Below are 13,397 nucleotides of genomic sequence, written 5' to 3' on the forward strand. Positions count from 1 at the left end.
AAGGATTATCAGTTTTAGAAGCTTATTAGTAGAAGTGAAAAAGAAATATGGATAGGCATAGACAGAATTAGTGAAGTGCTACCCATCATCTGAATTGTGCATTTCATGTACTGAGATAACAAATAATCAAAAACATGTGAAACTTATTCTGTGTTTTTTATATATATATTTCATGGTTTCTAGCCATCTCCTTTTATTAAGCTTTAGCTAGGGATATCCTCTAATTGAATCCTGGCTCTTTTTTAGTAGCATCTTTAACTGAGTCAATATTCAGCATCTGAATTCCTCAGTTTCAACATGTACTCGCCTCAGGCCAGGGCAGTGACTGTTCCTGGATGAAGACTGGTGGTTGGGAAGAAGGTGGTAGCTCTAGAAACTGGCATCTGGATTGATCTTCAACACCACTCTACAAGCTTACCACTAGAGTATAAATTTAACCACGGCCAATGTTCCAAAAAGCCTAAACTTTGTCAATACAGGTACGTATACCTTGTTTTATTGCACTTTGTTTTGTTGTGCTTTGCAGATACTGTATTTTTAACAAATTGAAGGTTTGTGGCAACCCTGTGTCGAGCAAGTTTATCAGCACCAATTTTCCAACAGCCTTTGCTCACTTCTTTACATTTTGGTATTTTCACAGTATTTCAAACTTTTTCATTATTGTATTTGTTATGGTGATCAGTGATTTTTAATTTACTATTGTTTTTGGGGTGTGAACCATACCCATATAAGATACGACAGTGAACTTAATTGATAAATGTTGTATGTGTTCTGCCTGCTTCACCAACTAGCCCTTCCCCCATCTTTGTCCCTCTCCTCCCACCTCCCTATCCCCTGAGACACAGCAATATTGAAACTAGGCAAATTTAAAACCCTACGATGGCCTCTAAGTGTTCAAAAGAAAGGAAGAGTCATACATCTCTTACTTTAAATCAAAAAGCTAGAAATGATTAAGTCGTGAGGAATGCATGGTGAAAGTTGAGATAGGCCCAAACTAGGCCTCTTGTGCCGAACAGCCAAGTTGTGAATGTAAAGGAAAAGTTCTTGAAGGAAATTTAAAGTGCTACTCCAGGGAACATACAGATAAGAAAGCTTTATTGCTAACATGGAGAAAGTTTTAGTGGTCTGGATAGAAGATCAAACTACCCACAACATTCCTTTAATCCAGAAGCCTTATCCAGAGCGAGGCCCTAACTCTCTTCAATTCTGTGAGGGCTGAGAGGTGAGGCAGAAGAAAAGTTTGAAGCTAGCAGAGATTTGTCCATGAGGTTTAAGGAAGAAGTTATTTCCCTAACAAATGTGCAAGGTTAGGCAGCAAGTGCTAATGTAGAAGTTGCAGAATGTCATCCAGAAGATCTAGCTAAGATTATTCATGAAGATGGCTGCAGTAAACAACAGATTTTCAATGTAGGTGAAACAGGTTTACATGGGAAGAAGTTGCCATCTAGGACTTTTGTATTTAGAGAGAAATCAATGCCTGGCTTCAAATCTTCAAGAGACAGGCTGACTCTCTCGTTAGGGGCTAATGCAGCTGGTGACTTTAAGTTGAAGCCAATGCTTATTTACCATTCCCCAAATCCTCGGATCTTCAAGAATTACGCTAAATCTACTCTGCCTGTGCTCTACAAATGGAACAACAAAGCATTGATAACAGCACGTCGGTTTACAATATGGTTTACTGAATATTTTAAGCCAACTGTTGAGACCTACTGCTCAAAAAAAAAAAAAAAAAAGATTCCTTTCAAAATATTCCTGCTTATGGACAATGCTCCAGCTCTGATGGAGATGTACAATGAGAGTCATATTGTTTTCTAGCCTGCTAACACAGCATCCATTCTGCAGCTCATGCATCAGGGAGTCATTTCGATTTTCAAGTCTTATTATTTAAGAAATACATTTTGTAAGGCCATAGCTGCCATTGATAGTTATTCCTCGGGTGGATCTGGGCAAAGTCAATTAAAAACCGTATGGAAAGGATTCACCATTCTAGATGCCATTAGGAGCATTCATGATTCATGGGGAAAGGTCAAAATATCAACATAAAAGCATTTGGGAGACGTTGCTTAAAACCCTCGTGGATGACTTTAAGGGGTTCAAGACTTCAGTGGAGGAAGTCACTGCAGATGTGGAAATAGCAAGAGAACTAGAATTAGAAGTGGAGCCTGAAGATGTGACTGAATTGCTGCAATCTCATGATAAAGCTAAATGGATCTGGAGTTACTTCTTACGGAAGAGCCAAAGAAAGTGGTTTCTTGAGATGGAATCTGCTCCTGGTGAAGATGCTGTGAAGGTTGTTGAAGTGGCAGCAGAGGATGTAGAATATCACATACACTTAATTGATAAAGCAGCACCAGGGTTTGGGAGGAGGGACTCCAATTTTGAGAAAAGTTCTACTGTGGGTGAAATGCTATCAAACAGCGCTGCATGCTACAGAGAAATAATTCCTAGAAAGGAAGAGTCAATCAGTGCATCAAATTTCATTGTTATCTTTAAGAAATTTTCACAGCCACCCCAGCCTTTAGCAACCACCAACCTAATCAGTCAGCAGCCATCAACATGGAGGCAAGACCCTCCACCAGAAAAAGATTATGACTCACTGAAGGCTCAGATGATGGTTAGCATATTTAGCAATAAAGAATTTTTAAGTTGAGGTATGTACACTTTTTTGACATAATGCTATTGCACACTTAATGGACTACAGTATAGTATAAACGTAACTTTTCTATGCACTGGGAAACCAAAGCATTCCTGTGACTTAGTTTGTTGCAGTATTTGCTTTATTGTGCTCATCTGGATGACGTATTTACTAAAGGCATGCTCTGGGCCACAGAGCTAACATTTACATTTTCCTCAATCCTTTGTAGCTCAGCTTTGAGATAACCTACTGAAATGATTTTCACACTCCTTAGCCCCTTGTTCAGAGGAAATCTTTCATAAGTGTGTCGGCGAATACAGCAGTTACCAAGGTGGGTGCTTCCGGCTGAAGTCAAATTGGGAGGTTGGGGTGCTCTAGGGCCTGCAGATGGCTGCAGGCGAAGGAGCTTCTCCCCTCTCTTACAGGTGAATGGAGGGCTGAAGAAGATGGTGGATCCATTAAGAGCTCATTTTAGTAGCTAATAACTTAATCAACTTGTTTTTCCCATTATGCAGATTTTTAAAATTTAAGTTGTTCTCTCCTGATATCAAAGACAGCTTTTTTTTTCTTTGTGTAATTTACTTCCATTTTCTTTAATACAACCAAGGCTGTTTCAAGGTTACATCAACAGCTAGTAACTTTCTTTCACTTTGCTTTCTTTTTTAAAAATTATTATTTATTTATGTTTTATTTTGGCTGTTCCAGGTCCTGGTTGTGGCACGCAGAATCTTCCTTGCAGCCTGTGGGATCTTTAGTTTCGGCATGCGGACTTCTTAGTTGTGGCATATGGACTTCAGTTGCAGCATGCATGAGAGATCTAGTTCCGTGACCAGGGATCGAACCCGGGCCCCCTGCATTGGGAGCATGGAGTCTTACCCACTGGACCTCCAGGGAAGTCCCTCTTTTACTTTGCTTTCTTTTTTTTTTTTTTCCTTAAATTTGTGTATTCATTTATTTTATTTTTGGCTGTGTTGGGTCTTCGTTGCTGTGCGTAGGCTTCTCATTGCCGTGGCTTCTCTTGTTGCGGAGCACGGGCTCTAGGCTCATGGGCTTCAGTAGTTGTGGCTCGTGGGCTCTAGAGCGCAGGCTCAGTAGTTGTGGCACACAGGCTTAGTTGCTCCGCGGCATGTGGGATCTTCCCGGACCAGGCTCAAACCCGTGTCCCATGCACTGGCAGGCAGATTCTTAACCACTGCGCCACCAGGGAAGTCCCTACTTTGCTTGCTATCTTTTATTTTCAGTGTCCCTTAGTTGTGGCCATTGGACTGCTCAGTAACTAGAGTAAGTTTTGAGAGTAGTTAATATGCTTTTTCACCAGAAGCCTCAATCTCCTAAGCTGGAAAGAGACACTATTCTAGAAGACCCCTCATCCTCCACCCCATACGACAGATTTCTACCCTTGCATAACTGCTGTTGCAACTGCTAATCCACAATCAGGAGTGTTACAGAGAAACTCACTAGAAGTCTTTGACCACCCAAGACAATCTCAGCCTTTCCCTTCAGGGAACTTCCATGGCTATTTTTGCAGGGACCTTGCCTATATACTGCTCTGATCACATCAATTTTGAGAGCTTCTCAGAGTTCTCCAGCTGCTGCAGAGATGGGGCAATATTAAACAAATCGCCTGTGATTGCAAATCTTTTGAATGGTGGTGGTGGTTTTAAGGGTTAACTGAGACTGAGTGTTCATTATAGTGCCTGGCAACATATATAAGTGCTCAACAACGGTAGTTGTGAGCCCCTGCACACACTTCCTTATGAGCCCCTGCATGCACTTTCTCATGGGATCCTGTGCACACCTCCCACCTCTCACCACACACAGATGTTGCAGCCCCTTCCCTGAGGAGAGTGGGAGAAGTTGACTGATCTTACAAAATTTTTACACACCTTTAAGTTGAACTGCAAGTTTAATAAGAAAGAGAATCAACATTGACTCCGTGGCTCGGCACCATCAGAGAATTTTAACTATCAGTGACTCCTCACATCCGTTGAGGTGGACATTATCCCCACTTGACATGTAAGGAAACCAAAGCTTAGAAGCACAATTGTGTGCCAACTTAATGGAAAGGAAAATAGCAAGCTTTGAGAGCAGCTATATTAGTGTTTAATCAGCATTCTAAATGGACTATGAAGGCCTATCTTCACTTGATGAAACTACGAGCTGCCAAAGAGTGAGCTTTTAGTCATTCCTCTCTGGTTCTTAAAGAGCTCAGTGATGTTACAAATGATAGTAGATAATGTGTTTCTAAGAATTTATTTAATAAACATGAAAGAAATTAGCTTGGCTTTTATTTTCATATAAATAACAACTGTGGTTGAATGTCAATGCCATATAATTATGTATTTCCAGGTTACTCGGGTCAGATGTTATAATCAAGGCAAAATGAAGTGTGGTTTATATTCACACATTTGCATAGGCCAATTAGCTCACTTGATTGGGTCACATTTCAAATGAGGCCAAGGTCACAGTTTCATACATGTGCAGACCAGTACTACACCCAGAGACCTTCCTGCTACAAATTGTGTCCCTGACCTTGTCCGGGTATCTTCCTAACACGTGTCTTCAGGATCTGGTTCAGAGAGTGATTGGCACAAAAAAAATCATCCCCGTGAACGGGAACTCAAAGGACATAGTCTGAGTTGGTGGTGTGTTGAGAGAAATTGCTATGGTTTCTTATTCTTGGGTCAATTTTGGCTCATTATAAGATATTAATATCTTCTGGTAATTGGTTTCATTTGTTAAAATATTCAGACCTTAATTTGAATCCTTAATTTATACAGCAATGCAGTTTCCAAACCTGTTGACTATTCCTGGGTAAAAAGAGTCGTTACCTATTTTATGGAGAAAAGTGACATCATCATTAGATATACTGGCCCTTGAAATAAATGAAAAAAAAATTTTTTACTCGGTATTTTATTGTAGTGGTCAATAAAGTAAGCTGTGCATAAGAATAGAGATATGAAGTGTGCCCTATTTAAGTTTAAAGCACACAAGTGATTTTGATTCCTTTTTGAAGCTCTGCAGTGCATCCAGGCCTCTTTAGTTGCCTATCTGTCTTGATTCGAAGGAGCCCTTGTGGAGTAACGTGGTACCTGGGTGATCATCTTTAAAACTTTTTTCCATGCACTGCTTTCAGTGTGAAAATTATTAAGACTGCTTTCAAGTTTTTCATTTTCTCCATACAAGCCAGAAATAATGCGCTGGTTCAGAAGAATTAAAGGTCAGTTTAAAATGCCAGCACCTATTGTTTACTGTAGAAAGTGAGGCTGGCAAACCGTTTCAAACCCTGTGAGCTATCTGATTGCAAGGAAGGAGAGAAAGGATCTTTCTTACTGCACCATCAAATTAGAGAAATATTGCAGTTGTTAATAGTTTTCATATTCCAGTCCATTAAAGCTACAGTCTAGCAAAAATTTAATTTTTCAGTTATTCAAATAGCTTTGATCAGAAATGCTACTTTGAAGGAACAAGGGTGAAAATATCTCTGAAGGTGGGCCAGATAAGATTACCATGGGAGGAACTCTAGGGCCATGAGGAGGAAAGCTCTGACGCCTGCCTTTAACAGCATTCACTAGAAAGCCTGGACTGTGGGTTTTACATCATCATTTCACATCCATAATCCCAGATGCTTCCATTGCCTCTGGAGATGGAGTGACTCTCTTCCCACTCAAATCAACAGAGCAGAGGCAAACAAAGTTTTGTGAGAAAAGGTTAGAAAACATCTCTATTAAGCATTAATTTGTTTAGGACAGTAGAAGATCGAGTCCTTCACCATTATCCAGAGTACTTACTCTTCCAATGAACTGAGAGTTACCACATAGGAGATCTTACTTGAAGTGGCAGTTTTCAAAGAACCTGGTATATAGTGAACTGGTTTTTAAACTGTTCGCAGAGGTGACACTGGAACCACTGCAGGAGATGAGAGGGAGGCAAATGGGAGGTCTCCAGGCCTGGTGCCCTGTTCCAAACACTGCACTTTTATGTGTTTTGTGTATTGGGTTTTTTTATGTTGAAAATTTATTTTTGAGAGAGACACACCTTTTACAAAACTTAAATGCTGCTGAAATATTCCGGTCTTCTAACACAAACTTTTGAGTAGCATTTAAACCTTTTTTAATTTTAAAATTCTTTGGAATCATTGTTATAACCATTAGTTACCACAATCATCGTGATTGAGGGAGAATCAGTAGTCACAGCAGAGAATGTCTTCCAGTGGTTTGAAAATAATTACCTGATATAAACATGTTGTTTATATTCTATTTGGACCTTCCAATTGTTTTTTTTCTCCCAGGACCATTGGGAGTTTGTTGACATTCTTTCAAGATTTGATTTCTGTAAACTGCTATTTTTAATTGCCTAGGTTACTGCTTCATTGTACACATTTTGCCTGGTAAGACTGGGAATAAGTGAATTTTGTAAAAGTGCTCACTGAGCCAAAATGGCAGTCGGAACCTACCCCCAAACTTTCAAAATCCTCAAGAGAAAAACATATTGGACCCAGCCACTACTTAGGCAGGGCCTATGACAAATGTAAGTCACAGACTTCCTTTTTCTCCTGCCACAAATGTCAGAAACACTTGGCATCTGAGTGTATTGTATTTTTTCCCCTTTCTGAACAGCTCAACTTGGAAAGGTCAGCATATCCCTTTGGGAAAAATCTTTTCTCATAAATTGGAATGTTTGCACACGTAACTGTAGGAAATGTTTAACATTTGCTTTGATGGGACAGCAATTTATTCAATAGAGTAGAATTGTTCTTCTTTTTCCATCTTCCTGCCTGTTTGTACATCACAGGCACCCAAATTACGGAAAGCAACTTTGAGGCAGTTCTTTCTATGGGATCAGATCATCCTGTCCACAAAACCAGCCAACGCCTTGGGCTTCCGAAATGCAAGCTATGACCCATCTTTTATTTACTCTGAGGGACTCATTTGTGACAGACTTTGTTCTGAGTAAAAGCAGTAATTTTCCACAATACATATCGAAACCCTGGGAAAGAAGGAGAGGAAAAGGTGGGGGAAGGAGGCAGGGAGAAAAAGAAAAACAGAATAGCCACTGCCAGGGTCTCCTGTTTTACCTTCGCACAGATTTGTTTCCATGTGTATAACAAGTTACACTACACTGTGTCCACTGTTGCAAATGAGTTAACTTTCTTTGAATCTTCTGGTTTGAGTAAAAGAAAAGATACAGGTCATTAAGACAACAAAGCAAGTTGCTGTTTGGGATCAGCTGCCTCCAGTGTGGTAATCAACATAATCGTTTGCAGCTCACAGAGAATTCTTCACCAGCGCCCATCTTGCCATCCATCTTGAACTGATGAACAGTTCTGAGTTTATGTGGTTCTATTTGTTTCTGTAGCAACAGACGGATACCAAAAACACGCTTGTAATTTTTCTTAAAAATGCTTAATTTAGCAATGATGAAAAATAAACACAAGGAGGGAGTGTAAGGAAGATAGCAGTATCTAGGTGTTGGTCTGGGCTAGACTACAGGAAGGGACCTATGTCAGCATGGCTCATTAGTTTGGGAAGCTTCCGATTATTCACTTCCAGAAACAGCTTCCCTTCCATTTCAGCCAAGTCCCTCTGCTGCTGAGTGTGTGCTGTGTAAGAGCCCATATGTGTGCCTGAGGCACGTGTGTATCCCACGGAAGACACAGCCTATCTGAGACAGCCCACCTCGCTCCACGACTCCATCCTGTCCCTTTGTGTCTTCTCAAGGACTTCCCTCCTTCAATTAATTCTTTCTCTCCTAGATCATCAGTTTCTTTCTCGTCATTGGCTCAATCACAAAAGCCTACAAACATTATCTCCTCTCAATATTGAAAAATAAAACAGATCCTTGCAACGCATATCCCCTTGTAACTGCTACCCACTGCCCTACTCCCCATTCACGGTAAAACTTCAAAAAAAATTAGCTGCACACATTGATTTCCGCTTTCTCTCTTCCATTCACTCTCCAACCCACTCCAGTCTGGCTTCCATCCCCATTTTTGCAAAGAAAATGATCTTGACAGTCACTAAGACTTTGTTGTCAAAGCTAGTGGACATCTATCTGTTCTCATGTTACTCAACTTCCTAATAGGATTTCAATACAGTTGACCATTCTCTGCTCTTGGTTTTCAGAATATTGCAGTTATCTAGTTTTCCTCCTGCCTTTGGGCTGCCTCTCTCAGGCTGTTTTGTTGGTTCTACATCCTCCACCTCTATCTAGATGTAGAAGTGCCCTTGGACTCAGTCCCTGGCCTTCTTTTCCTCTTTACACTCTCCCTGGATGATTTCATCCATCCCATGGTTTTAAACAGTAAGTAAATGCTGAAGAACCCCTGTTTTATAACCCTAACCCTGATGACTCCTGTGATTTTCACATTCATACATGCAGTTACTCACTTGACATTTCCACATATTTAACAGACTTCTCAAATTTATTGTCCCAAACTAGCTTCTGTTGAACTTTTCCATTCTCAGTAAATGACACCACTATTGACCCAGATGCTCAAGTCAAAAACCTGAGTGATCCTAAATTTCTCTCTTCCTTAAACCCTACCTCATCTCCTCCCCACATCCCATCTATCAGCAAATTGCATCAGTACTATTTTCAAGATCTGTCTTTAATTATTCAACTTAATCTCTATATCCACTTCTACCTCCAAATTGTCGTCACTCATCTGGACTATTACAGTGGTCTTCCTGCTGCCACTCCTGCCTCCGTACAATACATCCTGCCCATAGCAGCCACAGAGTCAAAAAAAGAAAAAAAAAAGAAAGGAAAAAATCCAGATTGTATCATTGTCCTGTATAAAGTCTGTTAATATTTCTCATTGCAGTGGGAATAAATTCAAACCAACCCTACCATGGTTTACCTGGCCCCATATGAACTAGCTTCTCTTCCACTTCTCCAACCACCCCCGTGCCCCTCACTCTGCTCTAGCTACGCTGGTCTCCTTGATGCCCCTCTAACATGTCAAGCCCTTTTCTGCCTCAGGGCCTTTGCCTCTGTTCTTTTTGCAAAATTTTACCCCCCATATCTTCCCACAGCTGGCTCTTTATCATCCATGAGCACTAATGGTATTTCTTCGGACAGGTGTTCCTGGCCTTTGTCCCCATCAGTCTTGGTCAAAGCATCTGATTCCCTTGGAAGCACTTACACTATCCAGAATTAATTTGTTCATTTGTTGGCATGTTCTGCGTCTTTCACAGACAGAATGTGAGTTCCCTGAAGGCAGAAGCCTTGTCTGTCTCCTTCGCTATCGACGACAGGTCTAGCGAAGTGCCTAACGACGTGTGAGCACCCAGTAAGTATTTGTTGGATGAATTCATTCAACAGCTATTTTTAGAACCCCTACAATATGCCACCTACTGTTCTAAGTGCTTGACATTTTTCTGTGAACGAAACAGAACACAGATCTCTGCCCTCAGAGACCTAGTATTTTAGTGGGGGAGACGGGCAATAAGCAAGACATAGTAAGTGACAATACAGTACGTTTAAAGGTGATATGTGCTGTGGAAGAAGAGTTTCTGGGTGAAAACTTAGGATATTCCCCAGTCTCTTCCATTTGTGTGTAAAGTGGAAAAGTCATTTGCTTTGCAGACCCTTGAAATCTTGGCTTCTAGAGATGAAAGATGAGATCCTGAGCAATCTACCTCTTTAAGGCTCAGCTCCCTTATCTGTAGAGTAATACCCATATCACAAGATCGGTGTGAGGAATAAATTAATAGATTTAATACTGTCTCATCCCTTCCCAGCCACCCACTCTCACCCTATTATTCCAAGGGGAGGACACATACGGTGCAGCATTTTCTCCCTCTCTGAACCCCCAGCATGCTTTAAAACAAAATCAGCCCAACTTTCCTGAAAATACCCAGTATATCCTTACTGAATAAATATGTGGACTAACAAGTGTATGGATAATTTCAGAGCAAACAAACAATCAAAGCTACTTGTCTTCAGAAACAATGCTTTTTAAAAGACAGAGTAGGAAGTCCTCACCTTTCTTTAATAATTATTTTCCCTCTTTATCATTTAATTCCATTTTTACAGATCCCTACTGTTAAAGATGGAAGGATCTGCTTTCCATTTAGTCTTTCTTACCATATGTAAAAGTAAAATCCCAGAGAGAAATATTTTATAGGAGGATAGAACATTTATTTAAATGGAAACACTAATCTTTATTTTCATCATGCTGAAGTGTGTGGTTACAAACGATTTTCAATAAAACACTATATATAATAAGCAAAAAATAAGTTAATACAATGTAAACCTTACATATAGTTTCATCAATTGACAGGTTTAAGAACAGACAAGCCATTTAAGACTTTGGAGCTACATCTAGTAGAAAACTGCAAACACTCAAACCTTATCAACCCCAAGTAAGACACTAAAGAGCTATCAAGACTTCTTCAAACCAGTTACACAAATACATTTTTCTTTTTGGTTACAATCCCCTGCTATGCACAAGACCACTGGAATGCTGTAACAATTACACATTTTAAAACGGCAAAAAGCAAAGCAAGGAGATAACATGCCAGCCTTATAGAAGCTGTCTTGAAAGTGCAAACTTTGCATTTTCTCTACCTGCACCACTAGGATAAGTACGGGTACCTCAGACGACACGGCAAGATCGTGAGCATGCTTTCTATATCACACTGGTGGGACATGTACTGGAACCAGGTCTCCATGCCTTCGAAGATACCTCCCGTTTTAAACAGTGAACAGGCTTCAACTAAATATAGTGCAAATCAAATACCGAGGAGCAAAAACGACAGAACAGAGACCGCCACAGGTCGACCCGCTGCTTCTCCACCTAGCATCAGGCCACACGGGACAGACTGGCACACGGAAGTGACATCTTCTGTCTAGGGTTTGATATGACAGGTGGTGCGGCGGAGCGAGTGCAGGGCCACCATGCAGCAGCCCCGCAGCAACGCCCCGATGTTGTAGATGGGATCCGTTCCCCCCCTCTGAGTACTGAACGCCCACAGCACGGTGGGGACCACGGGGGCCGCCACGGCCAGGAGATCCACCAGGAAACTGCTGCTCCAGTACCGCCCCACGACGCCCCCGCCGCACAGCGGGACCAGGCTGTTCAGCCTTTCCTCCGCGGAGCCTGCAAAATCCAGCTCTCTCATGAGGCGGTTCCCACGTGCCTCCGGACCCACCTCGGCGGTCGGGGTCTCCACGGGAGACAAAAGGATGGCGGAGTTTGGATTTCTTGGAGTTAAATCGACCACGATGGCAGAGATGGACTCCAGGAAGCTTTCCATCGAGTCGGCCCTGGACTCATCCTCAGGGGACGTGGAGCTGGAGGGACAGGGGTCCTGGAGCTTGAGCACATGCCGGATGAGCTCAGAGACGGCAGGGCTGTAGGGCACCACGTCGGTCTGCACGGCCTGCTCTGCCACCGCGCTGCCCTCTTCCTGACCCTCCAACTCGAGGACCTTTGCCCCAGGGCTGGCACGAAGCAGCTCCAGGTCGCCGGCCTCCACGGTGGTGGCTGTCACCAGCTCATCGAACACATCTGTGCCGTGGCCTGCGCTGTGTTCCCCCAGCAGCTCGCTGTTGGCCCCCGGCTCCTCCGGGGTCAGCGCCTCGGCCGTCGGGCCAGAAGCCGTGCTGAGGGCTAAGCCCTTCTCCGGGGAATCACACGGAAAGTCGAGACACAGCTCGTCCCTCAGAGAGCCACTGTGCGCCATCTCCATGCTCTGAAGTAGAGACTCCAGCTTCTTGTTTTGAATGTTTATGTCCACAAAATATTTCTGAATGCCTTTGTCCTTATCGGCCAAGCTGCTCCTCATTGTTTCGATGACCTGTTTGAGCTGTTGGATCTCCTTCCTGGCTTCCTTGAGGGCCAGCTGGGCCTCCACCCGGTGGCACTCTTCCTCAATCCAGTCCTCCCGCATTCGGGCCAGCTGGGACTTCAGCTCCACGATCTCACTCTCCCTACAGCCAGAGGAGACAAGCCCTGCTCAGAAAAAGGCCAACTGTGAAGCAGGCAGCAAGCAATTCTGGCGCCCAGCCCAGCCCGTGCTCTCCCACCGGAAACATACAGGTTAAATCAGTTTTGAAATTCTATTAGCCCTGAACTGCCCCCTTAACTGTAAAACAGCTAAAATAATAACAGTAACTAGAATCAGAATAAAAAATGCTATTATTGTTTGTTTTTTTTTTTTTCTTTTTGAGTGCCCACCATATGTCTGATATTTCACTAAGTACTTTTCAGGAATTATCCTCTATTCAATACAGACAGACCTCGTTTTACTGCACTTTGCTTTATCGTGCTTCGCAGATAGTGTCTTTTTTTTTTACAAATTGAAGGTTTGTGGCAACCCTGCTTTGTCAGACGCTGGTTAGCATTTTTTAGCAATTAAGGTATTTTAAAATTAAGGTTTGTGCACTGTTTTTAGATATAATGCTACTGCACCCTTAGTAGACTCTAGTGTAGTGAAATAACTTTTATATGTGATGAGAAGTGAAAAAATTCATATGACTCACTTTATTGCAATATTTGCTTTACTGCAGTGGTCTGGAACTGAACCTGCAACATCTCTGAGGTAGTCCTGTATTTAATATTGGAAATTGTTTTATTGGAACACATTAGTGTCTCTTAGCTTGCTTTTATCTCCATAGTCTACTCTTTCCTATGTCCACAAAACAACTTGTGGAAGGAAAGTCCGTATCACTTTTAATTACCTATCAAAGGCAGAAGGCAGACTGATAAGCTTTAGCAGTGCAAAACAGTTCTGATCATATACCAATGATAAGT

At 42.0% G+C, this 13,397-nt stretch overlaps 1 protein-coding gene across 9 annotated transcripts in view; it reads right to left on the reverse strand.

The window, feature by feature from the left end:
• Positions 1-10,758: 10,758 nt before the first annotated feature.
• The window catches only part of SYBU (syntabulin), a 112,889-nt gene continuing 110,250 nt past the window's right edge, over positions 10,759-13,397 (reverse strand). For all 9 annotated transcript variants that reach the window (XM_059995080.1, XM_059995078.1, XM_059995082.1 and 6 more), the window contains one exon: positions 10,759-12,574. In XM_059995080.1, the coding sequence (XP_059851063.1) occupies positions 11,491-12,574 (1,084 nt within the window). In that variant the 3' untranslated portion in view covers positions 10,759-11,490. The remainder of the gene's footprint in view (positions 12,575-13,397) is intronic.

Source organism: Delphinus delphis, chromosome 17, assembly GCF_949987515.2.
Source record: "Delphinus delphis chromosome 17, mDelDel1.2, whole genome shotgun sequence".
Taxonomy (NCBI): domain Eukaryota; kingdom Metazoa; phylum Chordata; class Mammalia; order Artiodactyla; family Delphinidae; genus Delphinus; species Delphinus delphis.